Source organism: Cebus imitator, unplaced genomic scaffold (genome assembly GCF_001604975.1).
Source record: "Cebus imitator isolate Cc_AM_T3 unplaced genomic scaffold, Cebus_imitator-1.0 Scaffold342, whole genome shotgun sequence".
In the NCBI taxonomy this organism is placed as follows: domain Eukaryota; kingdom Metazoa; phylum Chordata; class Mammalia; order Primates; family Cebidae; genus Cebus; species Cebus imitator.
In genome coordinates, this window is record NW_016107657.1 from 785,654 (window position 1) to 805,595 (window position 19,942).

Here is a 19,942-nt window from a genome sequence, read left to right on the forward strand (position 1 = left end):
CCATGCCCAGCTAATTTTTGTATTTTTAGTAGAGGCGAGGTTTCACCTTGTTGACCAGGATGGTCTCCATCTCTTGACCTCGTGATCCACCCGCCTCGGCCTCCCACAGTGCTGGGATTACAGGCTTGAGCCACCGCGCCCGGCCTGAGTAGATCATTATTATTTTGTATTTATTCTGCTCTTTATTTTTTTAAACTGATCATAAGTTTTTTGTTGAAATTAAATGTACGTCGATTGCAGTACAGCATGAAAATTAGAGGGCTTAATTTTTCGGTGACTCAGGTTTTTTTTTTTTTTTTTTCCCCGTCAGAAGCCTTTATGGATTTTATTTGGGATCGAGGAAGTAGTATACTTTATAATGGATTACATAGAAAATTTTAAGAAAAGGAACCTTGAACTTGCTTTAGGTAGAAAGGCCTTCTCTGATTTTTAGTGGAATTTACACTGTAGGCAGTATGCCAAAATCCATTTTCAAGAGGCCTGTTCTGAGCTCTGTAAACAAAAGAGTATCTTTTGAGTAACTAGTGTACTCTCAGAAGTCTTTCTTCTGGTTCTATCAGACCCTACCTCCAAAAAGAAGTTAGTTTTCTACAGCAATTTTTTTCTTTTGCATAGTATCTGGAAACATGTACAGTGCTATATGAATGTGGATAATTTCCTGTGACCTTGCTAGATATACCCAGAATTATGCTTGGGACAAATTTCGGTTATGAAAAGCTGAAAGGCTACCACTACAGGTACATGTGATATGCAAGTATATGCTTTAGCTCTTCTCAGGCAGTTTTCATGTATTCTTGTTCATGTGCATATATATGCTGATTTCTCTTTCATAGTTTACTTTTTATATGCCTGTTGTAGTGAATTCAGATTTCTTAGACCTGAAATAAACAGAAGAAAGGAAGTATCATTGAGCTAAGGGAAGGGAGAAGAGAAGAGGTAACCAGAAATATATATATATATATATAAATAAATAAATATAAATATATATTTTAATATCTATTTATATAATATATAATATTATTTATATAATATATAAAATATATATAATATTATTATATATATATATTTAAGGCACTTATTTAGGCTGCTGCCTCAAAATTGGAACTGTGGTTTGAATTTAGGACATTTGAGAATTGAGTATTCTCAGATTAGTACTTTATAATTGAAAGTGTTTATTCTTACCGTATTAATTTTCAGGCTTTGATTGGAAAACAATTTTTGATCCTTCACTCTGTAATCTGATGTTTCAAAGCATTTGTCGAAGAGGTAATCAGGTTTTGTCATATAATACTGAATTTTTTGGGTAGTTTTTAGAGTAATTGATTAATCTAAGATCCTGCATATATTTGAGTGATACGTTAGCTCTTGAAGAGGCCAAAACATTGCATCTGTATTCACTCTAAAGTATAACTTTTCTTCTAATTTTAATTTACTTATGGTAATATAAATATCAAAATTATTCCATTAAAAAATAAAACTAAAATAAAATAGTAGCAGATGAAGCAAAATCCCCCTTTAACAATCCATCCCTTCCAATCCTCCCCATACATATGCTGCATATGTTTGGGTGGGATTTATTTCTTTTTAACGTTATTTTGAAGTAATTTAAAACTTACGGACAGGTTCACCCAGCTTTGCATACATTTTACATTACAGAAGTACAGTGATCAAGAATACGAAATTAATATTGATGCAATATTATTACCTAGAGTCATATCTCACCAATGCCATTTCACTAATATCACTTTTTTGATTCAATATTCAAGATCTAAAGTTGTATTTAGTTGTCACATCTCCTTAGTCTTCAATTTTTGATAGTTCTTCAGTCTTTCATAACCTTGACACTTGACACTTATGTATTATAAGTTTTGTGGAATGTTTTTAATACAGATTTGTGCGGTATTAAAATGATTAGATTCAAATGGGTGTTAGAATGCTCAAGAGTCTCCCCACTCTTACTTGCCCACATTTGTCCTCCATCAAGCTGAAATCTTATTCATTTCCAGCTGTGGCTGCCCCAGGTTAGCTGGGGCTCACACCTGTCTTTTCCCGTCAGCATAAGTCTCCTTAGGTTTCTGGTTGGTTGGTTGCCCTTCTACCTTAGCTCTCAATTGAAAATTGAGAAGGAGTATCTGTCCCACATGAAGGGAAGTTATGCCTAGAGGAATTTGAAACCTCTGGTACATTGTGGGTAACTGACAACAATATACCTCAGATCAGCCAAATACCTGTGAGATTAACACAACTCCTACACTAAAAATCTAGCCAGAGGAAGAGTCTGCTCGTTATCAAATATAAACATTAATTTACTTCCATCTCTACCTCAGATTTTGCATTTTTTGGCAAGAAAACAACAGAAGTGATGTGCCTTTTCAACAAGTCATATCAGGGGCTACCTGAAGTTGACATGTCTTTTTGCTGATGATGTTAAACTTGATTACCTGATTAAGGTGGTGACTGCAGTTTCTCCACTGTGAAATTATTTTTTTATAATTAATAAATATAATTCTGTAGATTATAATCTAATACTGTTATCTATTCTGTTGCTAAAATTGTTCCAGCTTTGGAAATAGGAAATGTTAGGATCATAAGAGTGAAAACAAATGAATACGTAAGCAAGTAGGTAGTTATGTGTAAATAATTATGTAGGTTTGTCTAAGTAAAAGAACAGTGCTCCCAGTATTACAACTTTAAAAAAAGGTGGAACAGACTGCAAGCCCAGGACATTTCTTGAAACAGTCAGAGAGCTAAGGTTGAAGGGCAACCAACCAACCAGAAAAATAAGGAGACTTATGCTGACAGGGAAAGACAGGTGTCAGTCCCAGCTAAACTGTAGCAGATACAACTGGAAATGGGTAAGATTTCAGCTTGGTGGAGGCCACATGTGGGTGAGTAAAAGTGGGGAGCCCCTTGGGCAGCAAATATGGGAGAGCTTGAACTCTCTTGCAGGCTTTTTTTCCTTAGGCACCTCTTGGTGAGAGCCCTCATAAGGCATCCGTCTTGGTCCAGGCCTAGGGGAGGGGAACAGTAGTTGCCATGGAAAGAAATAAAGTACTTCCTGAGTCCTTCTCCTATATCTGCCCTGTGTAACGAAAAGTATAACTTCAGGAAGATGAGCAACAGAAACTATTGTCCTTAGGATCCTCATAAAAACCACTGGATTGGGGTGGGGCTAGGTGGAGGGTCCAGGGGGAGGCAAAAAATAACCTATAGGGAGGGCAGAACTATATGCTAGTCCAAAAACTATGGAAGAGGCACAGAACACTTCTAAGACCCAGGCATATGGAGTGTGATTAGCACTGGCCTGATTAGAAAAACAAAAAATATCACCCCAACCCAGACCCCCACCATCAGACTAACAAGTATCTAGTAAAAGTTGTAATTAAATACTGATGAGAAACTCATTAGATGGACCCTCTAAGAGGGAACTCATAAAGCTGAACATGGAGCAGATCTTGAGAAGGAATATCTGGCCCACCTGAAAGGAAGTTATACCTGAAGGAATTTGAAACCTGTGGTGTACTGTGTGTAACTATGGCAACAATAAACCTCAAACCAGCCTAACATCTGTTAAATTAACATAACCCCTACACTAAAAACCAAGCCAAAGGAAAAGTCTGCCCATTACCAAGTATAGAAATTATTTACTTCATTCTCTACTTCTTACCCAGGATGTTCAGATAGCAATAATATATGACACATATGAAAAGGTAGAGAAAACGGCATGCACTTAAAGAAACAGAACAACAGACACTAGTGCAGTTATGGCACAGATGTTGGAACAATCTGAGGGGAAATTTAAAATAACTGATTAACATGATAAAATCTGTATTAGTTGTTTATGGCTGCCTATTATATTATCACAACATTTAGCAAAACCCTGGTAAGCTTCTTGGAGGCCCTATTGTTTGATTGAAAGGATTTGTGGGGCACAACCTTAATATCTTTAAAGTGCCTTTTGTGTGACTGTATTAAGGCATTAACCTTGATCTTTCTGAGGTCTCAATGAAAGATTCACCCTTGGTTTTATCTCTAGAGCATGTTTATCCAGGTATTCTCCTAGATTTGGAATTTTTTCAGAAGATATTTCTTAATTTTAGCATGTTTTTTGCTATGGGCAAGCTGAGTATGAAGTCCTGGCTCATTTTGGTTTAATAATCTTTCCTTCAATTTATCTCTTTCTTCTCTCAGTTTACTGTAAGCACCAAAAATAAACCAGGTGGTACCTTTAGCAAGTACTTGGAAATATCCTTAGATAAATCAGTCACCCAGATCATTTGGCACATTTCCTACTCTACACATTATTAAACATGATAGTGTTGGTAACCATTCTGCTACAACATGCAATGATTACCCTTACTGCAATTTCCAGAAACATGTTCTTTAGGCCTTCTTCAGTTCGTTGTTTCCAGGTCCTCTCCTTGTGGTAGCTTACAACATGGCAGCTGGCTTCTAACAGAGTAAGCAAGAGTAAACAAGACAGTAATTCCTATCTTTTTGTAATCTAATATCAGATGTTTTATCTCATTAATTTTGAGAGTCACTAAATCCAGTCTATACTTGAGGATAGGGTATTAAATGAGGACATGAATACAAGGAAACAAGGATTACTGGTATTGCAGAGGCTGCCTACCACAATAACGGATTTTCCTTAATTTGCTTGTTTTAATATATTTTCTGTAGATTCCTTAATATTTTCTTTTTTTAAATTTTTTTAATTTTTTATACTTTATTATACTTTAAGTTCTGGGATACAGGCACAGAACATGCAGGTTTGTTACATAAGTATACATGTGCCATGGTGGTTTGCTGCACCCATTAACCCACCATCTACCTTAAGTATTTCTCCTAATGCTATCCCTCCCTTTGCTCCCCACCCCCTGACAGGCCCTAGTGTGTGATGTTCCCCTCCCTGTGTCCATGTGTTCTCATTGTTCATCTCCCACTTAAAAGTGAGAACATGTGGTGTTTGGTTTTCTGTTTCTTTGTTAGTTTGCTGAGAATGATGGTTTCCAGCTTTATCCATGTCCCTGCAAAGGACATGAACTCATCCTTTTTTGTGGCTGCATAGTACTCCATGGTATAAATAATCAAATATCTGATCAGCTTTCAGTACTATATTTCATGCTAATTCTTATCCTTTGTTTCTTGAAAAATGTGTTTTATTCTTAGAGTTTTTAAAACAGTATGTACTTTGATCAGTTTTGTTTGTATCTAATCTTTTTTCTGTATTTAAATTCAATTTTGTTATTTCCATTTTAATATCGAATCTATCATATTAATTGTAAAGAACTTCATGCATTTTACTTTCAATCTCCAAATTTGTATTTCACTTGGAGTTTTTAACTGCTTAAACTTAAAGGGGAAAAAAAAGGGTCATTACTTAGTAGGAATAAAGTATTTAATTCAACTTTTTTTTTTTTTTTTTTTTTTTGAGACAGAGTTTCGCTGTTGTGTTTCAAACTGGAGTGCAATGTCACGATCTCGGCTCACTGCAACCTCTGCCTCCTGGGTGCAAGTGATTCTCCTACCTCAGCCTCCTGAGTAGCTGGGCTTATAGGCATGAAACACCATGCCTGGCTAATTTTGTATTTTTAGTAGAGACAAGGTTTCTCCAGTGTTGATCAGGCTGGTCTCAAACTCCTAACTTCAGTTGACCTGCCTGCCTCGGCCTCCCAAATTGTTGATATTACAGGCATGAGCCACTGTGCCCGGCCTATAATTCAGTTTTTTTATACAGCATATTCACAGTTCGGACTCATGACCACAATCAGTTTTAGTACATTTTCATCACACCGGAATGAAACTCTATGCACATTAGCACTCACTGCCCATTTGCCACCAATCCTTCCTAGCCCCAGGCAATCACTGCTCTAATTTCTGTCTCAGTAAATTTGCCTGTTCTAGACATCTCATATAAATGGAATCATATATATGATCTTTTAAAACTAGTTTTTAAAACTCAGCATAATGATTTCAATGGTTATTCATATGATAGGTAGCATGTATTAGTATCTAATTTCCGTATTGCTAAATAACAGTCCATTTTATAGACAGTGTCACATTTTGGTTATCTGTTCATCCTTTGATAGATGTCAGGTTGTTGTACTTTATTATGAACAATACTGCTATAAATATATATGTACACGTTTTTATGTGGACATATGTTTTTATTGCTCTTAGGTATCTACCTAGCAGTAGAATTGCTGGGTTGTATTGTAACTCCTTGTTTAACTTTTTGAGGAACTGCCATACTTAAAGTGATTGTGCCATTTTATGTTCTTACTAGCACTGTACGAGGGTTTTCGTTTTTCTGCGGCTTTGTCGACATTTATTATTATCTGTTTTTTTGATTATAGTTGTCCTAGTAGGTATGAAGTGGTATCTAATTGTGGGTTTGATTTGGATTTACCAAATGATGTTGAACGTATTTTTATGTGCTTTTTGGCCATTTGTGTTTCTACTTTGAAGAAATGTCTGTTTATATCCTTTTTGATGGGTCTTTCTATTGTTGAGTTTTTTACAGGCTTTATCTATTTCATATACAAGTCACTTATTAGATATATTTGCAGATATTCTGTTCCATTCTTTGCATTGCTTTTTCATTTTTTTAATGTCATTTGAAGCATAAAAGTTTTTAATTTTTATGAAGTCAAATTTATTTTTCTTTTGTTGCTTTTGTCTTTAGTGTGATATTTAAGAAACCATTGTCTAATCCAAGGTCTCAAAGATTTATGCCTTTTTTCTTCTAAGAGTTTATAGTTTTAGCTCTTACATTTTGGTCTTTTGCTAATTTTGAGTTAATTTTTGTATATAGTGTGATGTAGGGGTCCAACTTTATTTCTTTACATGTAGATATCAAGTTACCTCAGCCCTTTTTTTTTTGAAAGATTTTTCTTTTTTCTTCAGTTTTTTTATATCTTCATTGTAAATCAGTTTACTAGAAATACGAAGGTTTATTTCAGTCCTGTTCCACTGATCCATACGTTAGTCTTTATGCCAGTACCACACTGTTTTTGATTGATGTGATGTGTATTAAGTTTTGAAATTGGGAATTGCAAATTTTGTATGTTCTTCCTTCTTCAAGAGTATTTTGGGTTTATGTGTTTCTTTCATTTTCATATTAATTTTAGGATCACCTTTCTGTAGAGAAGCCAGTTGAGATTTTTATACTTAATCTGTACATCAACTTTGAGACTGCTGTTTTTAACAGTGTTGTCTTCCAATAATGAATGTGGTTTTTATTTAATTAGGTCTTAATTTATTTCAACATCATTTAGTTACTCTCAGGTATGATTTTTGTTCCTTTGAACAAAACTTAATTTGTTCCTTTGTATTTTATTCTTGATGAAATTGTAAATAGAATTGTTTCCTTAATTTTATTTTGGTGTTATTTACTGCTAGAATATGAATATACAATTGATTTTCGTACATTTATCTGGGATCCTGTAACCTTGCCAAGTTCCTTTGTTTGCTCTGATAGTTTTTTAGTGAATTTCCTAGATTTTTCTAGGCACGGCCATGTCATATGAAATAGAGATGGTTTTATTTCTTCCTTTGGAATTTGGATGTCTTTCCTTTTTTCCCCTAACTTAATTTTTAAAAATTGTTCATTATTTTCTTTAATTATTTGACTATCACTGTAGCACTGTGTCAAATTGAAATGATGATGGCAGATATCCTTGTTTTATTCCTAAACGTGGAGGAAAACATTCAATCTTTCACTATTAAGAGGATGTTAGGTGTTGGTTTTTCATAGATGGCTTTTATCAGGTTAAGGAGGTTCCCTTCTCTTCATCTTTATTGAGTTTTTTAAAATTATGAATTGATTTTGGATTTTTTCAAATGCTTTTCTGCATCTATTTAAATGATCATGTGATTTTTGTCTTTTATTCTATCTATATATAATATTACATTAATTGACTTTTGGATATTAAACCAACTTTGCATTCTTTGGATAAATCCCAATTGGTAATCATGTAGAGTTATTTTTATATATCTACATTCTGTTTGCTAGTATTTTGTTGAGGATTTTTATGTCTATATTCATAAGAGATACTGGTTTGTAGTTTGTAGAGCCCTTTTAGACATATATTGCTATGTCTGTGATTCCTGAAAGCACTTATGTTCCTTTAGCAGTACATTTTAAATAATAGCCAAACATTAAAATTTGTAAAGAGGGAGTTAAACTGATTTCATTGAAATATTTCTTTGTAATGAGAAATTCCTTTTTTATCAATGCAATTACCTTTGCTTAAAAACAATATGAGTTTTTGTTATCTGCTAGGCATACTCTGAAATCTGTTCCTTCCTTTTCCAATCTTGCCCACCAAGTTGCTAATCATAGTTTGCAAAATACATTGAGCATACCCAGCTCCCAAATGATAGTTATTAAAGAGGGAAGAAACTTGTTTGACTATTAGGTGAGCTAGAATTCTCTTTGTGATAGGTTTACTGACTTGACATTGCCTTTCACATTCATGTAAAAGTACCAATTTCTGGAGTATTTGGAAGAATATTAGGTGTATGCAAAGGCATAAAATAAATCCATTTCTTGTTTTATTTAAAAATTGGTTTTATTAAAAATAATTAGTTTATGTTAATGAACTAATTATTTAAATGAGTTTTATTTAAAAATTAGTTTTATTTAAAATTTTAGAATATGTGAGTATGGGAAAACTCTTTATATTAAAATTGGATTGTTTTGTTGAGAGGAATTCAAAATGTGCATGAATGTTTAAGGTAAAGCATAAGACTTCAAATAAATTTAGTACTTTTGGCATGATTTTCAGCCCTACCACCCAATTCTTAACAGTATGAATTCTCCTGCCTATTAGATAAGAGTACATTTCGTGGAAGTTTTTGAAAAGTACTCTAAGGTATTACCAACAATGATGATTTCTTTATGACCAGGTTATTGCCTTTCTTGTAAATAATTAACAAATCAACACTGTACATCTCCTTCTGTCTGGAAGGAGGTGTATTTTATCCTATTAGTCGAATAGTTCCCTTTTAGATTTTCATTGTGTTAACTTGCTTTTTGCTGTACAGTATTCTCCCTTATTTGCAGGAGATATGTTCCAAGCCCCCAGTGGATACCTAAAACCCTGTATATATGATGCTTTTTCCTATGTGTACATACCTATGATAAAATTTAATTTTTAAATTAGGTATAGTAAGAGCTTAATAGCAACTACTAATAAATAGAATGAATGTAACTTTGTACTGTAGTGAAAGTAACATAAGTATTACTTGGACACTAGCACTGTGGTACCTCAGCAGTCTGTCTGACAACCCAGATGCTGCCGAGTGACTCACAGGCAGAAATCATACACAGTGTGGATATGCTGGACAAGGGGATGATTCATGTTCCTGGTGGGACAGAGAGGGCTGGCGTGAGATTTCATCATGCTTCTAAGAAGGGTGCATAGTTTAAAACTTAAAAATTAATTATTTCTGCAATTTACCGTTTAATGTTTTTGAAACACTGTTGACATCAGGTAACAGAAACCATAGAAAGTGAAACTCTGGAGAAGTTAGGATTAACTATTGTTCTCTAAAATGAGTTAGAGAATTAGGTCTTTTTATTTTACTTTGTGGCCTGAGAATACTTAGATGAAAAATATGGATCATGATACCAAATATCTTCTTGTTACACATACTTCATTGGAAATACTGTTGAACATAAGAAGACAGATTTCATAATGAATATCAAATCTTGAGGTTGCTTTATTGGCAGGTCCTCTGCATTTACAATCTGTATTAATATACTTGCTCATATTAACTATGCTATGGACCACAAAAAAACCATGCATATCTTTAGATAAGCCTATAGAAAAAATGTTGCTCTTTGTTCTTAATACAGCTTGTTAATTTTATAGCCTTCCAGGGCTTAATAATTGCTAAAGGATAGTCGAATCATAGCAGCATAACAGAAAAGATTAAAAAGAAAAAGCCCTGGTTAATAACGTAGCAACAGATATTTCAAGCCTACCCCGAAAACTAAATTTAGAAAAGAATGATTTTATCTGGATAAAATATATTTAGGGAAAAGCTCATCACAGACTCTGACATGGAATTTCTTACCTGGCTGGGCTCTAGAGATAATCTATGCATTTAGATTAATGTTAAGGTAAACCTGCAATCTGCTTTTCTGTTACTGTTTTCTATGATCATGGAGCATTGCCTGTTGAAGAAACAAATCTTTGGGACATTCTTCCATCTATATGTAGCTTTTATGAATGGGATTTAAACTACAGAAAGCCATTTTTTAGTTCCCTTTTGGATACTCTATACTGAATAAGATGATTGTGATTACTTTTTCCTTTAGTATGTATTCACTAAATACCTTTTAATAAATAAAATAAATGTTTCCGTATCTACTTATGGATTTTCCTCTGTCATTGTGTCTTCAAGATTTTACCAGTCTAAACTGGGAGAGATTTTGCTATGTATTTTCTCACCTTGATAGTGTTTATTCTTTCCTCACCATACAGATTGGGTATCCCTAATACAAACATTTGAAATCTGAAGTGCTTCAAAATTAGAAATTTTTTGAGCACGAGCATGTTACTAAAAATGGAAAATTTTACACCACAGCTCATGTGACAGGGCACAGTCAAAACACAGGCATACAGCTACAGTTTATTTAGTGTACCTTCACAAGGGAAAAACCCTCCCAAAACCCCTGTAGCTGTGTTAGAGCATTTTTGAGCATGCCCAAATTCTCCTACACCAGCAATCCTATAAAGGTACCTGAGCAGGCTGGACATGCCAACAGCAGAATCCTCACAGTGCCCCACCTGGGAAGAAGACCTCCTTGCGTTATTCACTGTTTGCTTATTCCATGCTCCATGATTTAAAGATACTGTTTAAAATGTAAAAAAAGTTCTTCATGTTACCCATAGAGTAATATCAATATTCCCAAATTAGAAACTAGTTGAAATCTGAAACACTTCTGGTCCCAAGCATTTAGATAAGGACTACTAAACCTGTATGTAGCATCATTCATTTTTTTTGTTTTATGTATCATCCTACCAATTCATCACTTCCTTTGTTTTGCATTTCTGTATCTCATGCCAAATTTCACATCTTTATACTTTTTAATATTTCCCTAATCTGCTTATTACTCTGTCATCCTATCGGCATAGCTTTTGCCAAAATCATAGTATTATATGTCTTGTTCCATGACCAAATGTTTGATAACTTTTTGCTTCTTTACAAATGCTTTCCATATTTATAAAGGATATATATACAATGTCAAGATATCTATGATGTAGTAAAAGAAATTCTGGAACTTCAGTGGAAAAGGATTTTTTAAATTGTCTAGCCTTTTTTCTTTGTTAGTGAGATGAATGATACCCAGAGAGATAAGCAGACTTTGTCAAAGTTACTTTGAAAGATGTTATTGTAAGTGGACTTGAGTGTAATAACAGGAAAAGGGAAGACATTGTAAAGGGATGGAAATAAGGGAAGCAGGATAACCTGTTAACAGACTATAAATTCTCTTTATATATATATATATATATATATATATATATATTTGCTTAGTTGTTTGAATTCTTTGTAAATATATCAGTCTTTGAGATTACCCTCTTTGAAAGAAGGGTCTGGATCCCATTCATGGGCCTAGTGATATGCTAAACATAAATAATACATGGACCAGGAAAAATGACTTGAATGACATGATGAGCAAGAAGAAATAAACCTATTTATTGAGCATTACTGGGTGCTATGTGGTTTCACACAAGTTACTTCAAAGACAAGATACAATCAATCAACTCTTGAACATTCATGAGTCTATTTTTAGTTATTTCATTGATTTTAGTATCTCTACCAGAGGGCAGGAAAGAAGGAAAACCTATGAGATTCATGTTGTGCAGAAGTTGTTCGAGTAGAGTAGGGTTCTGGGCAAAAGTAAATTTAGTAGCTCAAAGGAAAGGTTTAGATTCCCCATGTGTTTCACTTATGCCTATTCCTATTATAGGATAAATGCATTCTATGAGCTGTGGAGAAATAAGTACCAGTAACAGAGAAATTTGGGGTTAATGTATCTGCACACAGAGTAGAATGAAAATTAGGGTTGTCCCAATCTGTACTTCAGTGAATTGCAAATAGTGTTGCTGTTGTTCATGTTTGTTTGTTTTTAGATTTTTTTTTTTTTTCTCTCTGTGCTCTTGTCAGAAATTACCCTTTTTGGTATAATTAAGTTAGAATCCTTTTCAGAGTTACGCATTTCTTGGTCAATGTTTTTAACTTTATGATTTTTTTTTTTGGGACTAAGAATACAGATACTACAAACCTTTCTTTATGTTAATGTCATCTATATTTAATCCTATTAATTATATGCTACTAAAGAATGCAGAATATTAGTACTAGGAAAAAGTAAAATTGCCAGTATATATTTGTAAAATATTTAAAGTACATATTTTGTTTATTTTATTAATAGGATTTAAATAAACATTGTAAATCAAGATCAGTTGATTGTACCTGTTTTGGTAACTAAAAAATGAAACCCCATGTTTTAAAAATTGGAATATATTTCTGTCCTGGATTATAATTTAGCACCTGTGTCTTTTGTAGGGCTTTTCATATTTAAGATAGTTGTGATGATTGAAAACATTTTTAATGCAAAAATTACATGCATCTTTTATTACAAAGATGAAAAAGATTGCCTTATGAGAGATTACATTTTTTAAAAAGCAACAACAAAACAGAACAGAGTGTTCCTGAAGAATTTGGTGTACCTTTGGAAGAAGTCTGGTTTTTGTAAACTGCAGCTGTAGGCACATATTTAATTTTATTCTGTTAGGCGTTAAGAAATTTTTTTTTTATTTCTTTCAGAGTAAGTGAGGAAAAGGAAGTGACAGAGGAAAGACTGAAAGCGGAGCAGGAGTCCTTTGAGAAGAAGATCAGGCAGTTGGAAGAACAGAATGAACTGATCATCAAAGAAAGGGAAGATATCCTTTTGAAAGTCCTCTTTTTTAACGTGCAGGAAGTTTGGCTATTCATGAAGACAAGGTAAACTCCAGAGAAATAATTGTTCTAATTTATAACAGGGAATAAATCTGCATGTGCTGCCATTTCTAGGCAATCAGAACGACACTTAACAGTATGTGCTGTTGCTTCCTTTGTGCCTGATAAGGCCATCCAGCTGTTCTTCTGCTGCTGTTATGCTGGTAAGTACATACTTGTCAACTAAAAAAGACAGTAAGAAATTTGGGCATTAAAATGTAGTGTTGGAACTTTATTAAATTGTGTTCCACTACTGTAGTTGAGCTGGAAACCTCCTTGTATTTGGTATTCTTTCTAGTTAAAGCTTTGACAGTCCTAGGAATTCTGCTCTGAAATCATAAAAATTAAAAAAATATCTTTTTTACTGTATAGATGTTGTAACTGATAAGTATTCACATAGCAGCATAAAACCACCAAATCCTTCTTATGTAGCAGAAAACTATTGGGTTTAGAACTAGAGAGGGTGTGTGTGTGTGCGTGTGTGTGTGTGTGTGTGTGTGCGCGCGCACGCGCGTGCGCCCGTGCACGCCTGTGCACGAATAGCATTATTTGTAAGAAAGTAAAGTAATGTTTTAGAGGCGTGTTAAAATAAGCTATTTCTGAAGTTTCTTTTCAATAGGTAGAATTACTTATCTTTGGTATTTTATGCAGTAATACTGATGTAGAAGAGAAGTCCTTCAAGTTAGAGTGATGGATCTGCCAGCTAAACTAGTGTGTGAAAGCGTGAAACAACCATTGTTCTTATTGGCAGTATCATCATTAACTTGATTTTTAATAATTGTTTCAAAGATTCTGCACATGTCAAAATGATCATGTATTGACAGTAACTATGCCTTTGTGAATACCAGAGAAATTGAAACATAAAGATAAATTATAATAATTAGCTTGAAAAACACAAGACTGTAGCTATAAAAACAGAGTCCTGAACTTTTATTTTCCAAGCAGTGGGAGTTCATGATAGGAAATTAGTATAATCAGAATTCTCAGAATTGATTTGCTGAGTATAACATTAATAAGGCTGATTGGGCCTACAATTCTAGATGACTGCTTTTTCAATTATTATTTTTTTCTACATCTCTAACATTTCTACATCTCCTACCTTCTCTATTTTTTTTTTGCCCACTTTGACTTCATTGCCCTTGGTTGTTGATCCTCAAGATAGATTGTCTTTTGTGTTTTTCTTCCTGCTACCTTTTTCTCCAGGTTTAAAGGAATGCTGTTTAGTCAGAATTTATAACAAACTGCTCAGCCAGTTTTATTTACTCTTCCGCTTCTCATGAGGAGTAGTACTGTAAGTCCTAGCATTTTCAAGAAATGGTAGGTTAGGAATGCTTTCATTTGCAACAAAAATTCAATTTACAGGCTTTGTTATTTCTCATATAACAAGAACTCTGGAGGTCATGGAGATTCAGTGGCTTAATGTTTTCACTGCTGGCATCTTTACAATTCTGTTTGTTTGTTTGTTTTTTTAATGGTTGATCCGATTCTAGGCATTGCATTTTTAGGCATTAAAATAGGCAGAAAAGGGGAAGAGGTCCTGGTAATTATAACTATCTCTCCCTCTTCTTAAAAACATAAAAACTTTATGAGAGCCCTCCTTACTCTCCACCCAGTAGTCTTTTATATGATATTTATAAAAGTCCTCTGTTTTATGATATGGCCATGGTAGGCTGCAAAGGAGGCTAAAAAAATAAGCATTTAGCTTGTCCAACTTATGTAGTAGAAGGTAGCAATGGAGAAGAAGACTGGAAATGACGTTAGCCTCCAACTCTGGTAGCAGAGGTAGGGGAAATACAATTCACTCTTTGTATGGAGAGAAGGTGGTGATATTTTAACCTTCCTGGGACAAAAAAATCTATAGAATACAGTGGAATTGGGATGAGTTAGGGAAAGGTGAGAGAGACTGGTTGTAGACAGTTTAGAAAATCAGGCTAGAGTGAGAGTGAGCCCTTGTTTGGTAAAATACTTAAGAAAAATTTGTGGTTATATGGAAAAGTAGAATCTAATTCAAGTAGACTTTTATATATATCATTCTCTGGGTCAAGATTAATTCTATTCGGTGCTAAGGCAGTCTATACTTAGCATGGCTGTGAATAGTTTCTTTTGTCAGGCTAAATATTAAGATACCTGGGTGACTGTAGGGATAGTATTTTTCATGTTTTCCTCATGATTTAGCTCAGGGGTGAGCACATTGCTACCATGGGCCACATGCAGTAGGGTGCCAGCTAATTCCAGCCACACCCATCCCTTTACGTATTGTGGCAGCTGCTTTTGTGCATCAACTGCAGAGTAATTGGCAGCAAACACCCTATAGATTTCCTAACCTAAAATATTTATTATTTGACTCTACAGTAAAGCTTTGCTTGTTCATGATTTATACGCTAAGAAAGGAAAGGAAAAGGTATGTGGGTAAAGTCAAAGACTTTTAGTAATGTGGTTTATTTTACATATACAGTAGTAAAAAGGGATTTGGCCTAAGCATTTCTTTGTTATTATGAATAAGGATTAGAGTAAATGTTACACTATTGTCAAAAATTAAAATGGTTTAGTTGGTAAAACTGGTTGAAGATTTTTTTTAAATCACCAAAGTATAGATAGTATTTATAGAACTTTATCAAAGAAGGAAGAAAGGAAGACATTATTTGAAAATGACATTTATGGTTTTTATTCCAAGTAGATTGCTCAGGTACAAATCTCCTTTACCAGAATAAACCTGTCAAAAGTTAATATAGATGATTTTACAGTACATAAAACTCTGTAAAACTTAGAAACATAAAATGAGGTTGTAATTTAAAATAATATAATTTTAACTACAAATACATTTACCTATCATACATGAATGATTCAGACTCTTACGTATATGTGAAATCAGATAATTTCAGATCGTTTTAAAGTCTGTTTCTGTCTGAGAAACTATATCCATTAATTTTGATTTTTTGGCATTTTAAAGGTGTTATACCAACATTTATGGGGTTTTTGTTTTAAAAGTTTGAATTACTTGATTTATTGATCAACTGTACAAACACAGACCAGTGCCTTAGTAAAAAGGAAAAGATATTTTATGTGTTGGCATCAGGATCAGCCTGTTGAAGGGTTTGCTCTTGTAGAAAATTGTGAATTTATTATTAAAATATAAAAAGTCTTAGTAATTTTCAGTCTTTAAGCAAAGAAAGCTTATTTCCGGAGAACTTAACCATATAAATGAATATGCCATTTACAAAGCCAAGCAATCTGATGAACTTAGTAGGTTTTTACCGGGCTGGATGAATATGAAAAGAAAGATAAATCTGAAGCTTAAAGAGAAATATGTACAATAACAATAATTCAAAAATATGTTAGCGTATAATAGTGTAAGACACAGAGGATGTAGCCAATATAAAATTTGATTAATATTTAAGCTAATTGTATTTCTGGAACATATGACTCGGATCAATGGTGAACAGTGGTATTGAAAGCTTACATTAGAAAAGTACTAAAGTCTAATGTTTGCTGACTTCATTGTTTTAATTGGCATTGCAACAAAGTGACAGCAAAGAAAGCACAGTGGGATTTAGTCATAATCCCATTTTAGCACTGACTAGCTGTCTGATCCCTTGAGAAAGTTACTGAACTTCGCTGAGTCTTTCGTCTGTAATATGCAGATAACTAAAATACCTTCTTTGCAGGCCTATTGGAATTTGATAGATTGCTTACATTATATGTGTGAAGGACCTAGTCTTAGTAGGCACTGAATTAAAAATAGCAATTCTTATTTTTACTATTATTAATAGGGATAAGGGATGAGATGTCTAGGCCAAGTTTCTCATTTCTGTGCCTTTTTTTTAAAAATTTTTTTTTTATTTTTGTATTGCGTTTTAGGTTTTGGGGTACATGTGAAGAACATGCAAGATTGTCCCATAGGTACACACATGACAGTGTGATTTGCTGCCTTCCTCCCCATCACCTATATCTGGCATTTCTTCCCATGCTCTCTCTCCCCAGCTCCCCACCTCCCGTTGCCCCTCCCCTATTTCCCCCTGTGTGCCTTTCTTCATTGGGATTTTTTTGAGTTTCATTGGAATATGGAAGGGCTTGGGATGCTTAGTAGCCCAGTAGAAGAATGAAATTGATCTTTCTTCTGCTTTATCTTCTGATCTCTCTAGCAGGAAAAACCTCTCTGTACCACTTGCACCTGTTGAATGCTCATTGGAAGGAAACCAACTTTTAGTTTCCTCTCCCAGAAATCAAACTAACGGAGCTGCGGGGGTTTTTTCCACATTCAAGTCTGTTTCTATTATTTCCCTGGCTAGGACTTAGTAAATTGAAGGGATTTAGAGGTGCTTGTAGCTCACATCCTTGGGCCTATTGCATGGGTGGTCATTTTAGAAACTTTGCTCTTCAAAAAAGAATTTTAAAGGAACTAGCTTATTTAAAAAAAAAAAAAGAAAGAAAGAAAATTATGTTTATTTTCATATGGTATGAAACTTAACTTGGCAATCCCAAATAATGATATTATCTTGTAAAAGTAATGGCAGAAAAAGAAGTTTAACATGTCATCAAAAAAATATGACTGGGCACTGTGGCTCATGCCTATAATCCCAACACTTTGGGAGGCCACGAGGCAAGTGGATCACCTGAGGTCAGGGGTTCGAGACTGGCCAACATGGCTAAACCCCATCTCTACTTAAAATACAAAAATTAGCCAGGCAAGGTGGTGCGTGCCTGTGGTTCCAGCTAAGCTACGCAGGAGACTGAGGCATGAGAATTGCTTGAACCTGGGAGGCAGAGGTTGTAGAGAGCCAAGATCGTGCCACTGCATTACAGCATAGGTGAAAGAGAGAGGCTCCATTTCAAAAATAAAATAAAATAAAATAAAATAAACCAAACCTAGCAGTAATGTACAAAACCTTTATGAGGAACATTTCAAAGACTCCTGAGAGACAAAAACAGAGTTGAACGAATGGGAAGATGACCCTTTTTGTTCATTTGGATGACTCAACAAAAAATAATATCAGATATTCTCCAGATTCATATATGTGTAATGTGATACTCCCAAAAAACATATATATGAATGAGATTTTTTCTGGAGCTAGACAAGTTGGCTCTGAAATTCATGTAGAAAAATATGCAAAATTAACCATTCAACCTCTTATAAAGAAGAGCCAAGAAGAATGTGATTAGGTCTCTATCTATCAAAACATGATAGATGAATAAGCAGCCAGACTGCTAAAGCAGAATAGAAAGCTTAAAGGCAAATCCAACTACATATGAAAATGAAGAATATAATTGAGATGGCATTTCACAACTGTGAGAACAGGATGGACTTTGTAATAAATCGTATTGAGACAACTGGAGAGTCATTTGGAAAGAGTTACAGTTGGAGCCCTCATACCTCATACCATATACCAGAATAAGCCCTAAGTGACTCAGAAGTCCAAAAAGTGAAAATATAAATTATGTACACATATTGAAATACCACTCTGTATTCAAGAAATACATATAATTTAAAAAATTGTTTTAATTATTTTATTTCAATAGTTTTAGGTATAGGTGACTTTTGGTTACATGGATTTAATAACTGATTTCTGAGATTTTGGTGTACCTATTACTGGAGCAGTGTACATTGTACCCAATATGTAGCCTTTTGTCCCTCACCCACTTTCACTCTTCCCCCCTCTGCTGAGTCCCTGAAGTCCATTATACCATTCGTATGCCTTTGCATCCTTATAACTTAGCTCTTTCTCACTTATAAATGACAACATAATGACGTTTGGTTTTCCATTTCAGAGTTACTTCACTTAGAATAATGGCCTCCAGGTCCATCCAAGTGGCAGCAAAGGTCATTATTCCGTTCTGTTTTCTGGCTTAGTGGTACTCCATGATGTATATATAAAATATACCACATTTTTTAATCCACTCATTGGTTGATGGCCACTTAGGTTGGGCACATAGTTTTCCATTGCAAATTGTGCTGCTATAAACATGCATGTGCATGTGTCCTTTTCATATAATGGCTTGTTTTCCTTTGGGTGGATACCCAGTAGTGGGATTGCTGGATCAAATAGTAGTTCTACGCTTAGTTCTTTAAGGAATCTCCATACTGTTTTCCATAGTGGTTGAACTAGTTTATATAAAGGAACTAGCTTTAATCTTTCTGAGGACTGTATTAAGAATGAGCCATAGATCCGATAATGTCTGTGCTGAAAATACATTAGAGAAAATTCACAAGATTTTTATATGATTATATGAAAGAAATCATTGGTTGCGAATAACAGTAATACCCTGGAAATATCCAGAGCTTTCTATTTAACTATGTATCTCATCCCTGCATAGAAGCCAGACTACCGTGGTTTGTCATCATCATCTATTAGACTTTTAACAAGAATAGGAGCCACACTGCAGGAAGCTGTATCATAGATCTTGGTGGAGTAGTATGCAAGGAGAGGTAGAAAAAAAATGCATGAAAAAGAATGTAAGTTTCAAGAGAAAAGATCTCTTCTTTTTAATGTATCTTTCTGGCCCTTCAGAAGAGAAGGAAGATGTTCTAGTCTTTGAAATAGTTTTGGGAAAGTAAAAAACCTAAGGATCTTAAAACGAAGAAGACTGTAAGTAGAAGAGAAGTGTTATGGAAAAAGAAAGGGTATTTTGGTATTTGGCAGCGTGGTATGCTAGTATAAACACCTTATCAGCTTTGATGGATCTTGGCCTTTTGTTTTGAATAAGTATTAGGTTTTTGCTTTTTTTGTTTACAAATTGAATAATTTAGTGAAAGAATATATTGTGTACCTAATAGGACCACTTTGTTCCATTTAATAAGCCCTAGAAAATGCTGTTTTACTAATCTGATAATCATCTTGAATACTATACAAGTTGTATTTCTTGAGGCCACTTTACTTACTGTATGTTGCTGTATAAATTTAGCAGATTTTGGACCATTGTTATTGTAAAT

The 19,942-nt window shown here is 34.2% G+C and overlaps 1 protein-coding gene across 6 annotated transcripts in view; it reads left to right on the forward strand.

The window, feature by feature from the left end:
- KIAA1328 (KIAA1328 ortholog) overlaps positions 1 to 19,942 on the forward strand; it is a 340,638-nt gene that overhangs the window by 32,502 nt on the left and 288,194 nt on the right. For all 6 annotated transcript variants that reach the window (XM_017505777.2, XM_017505778.2, XM_037730389.1 and 3 more), the window contains one exon: positions 12,844 to 12,959. In XM_017505777.2, the coding sequence (XP_017361266.1) occupies positions 12,844 to 12,959 (116 nt within the window). The remainder of the gene's footprint in view (positions 1 to 12,843; positions 12,960 to 19,942) is intronic.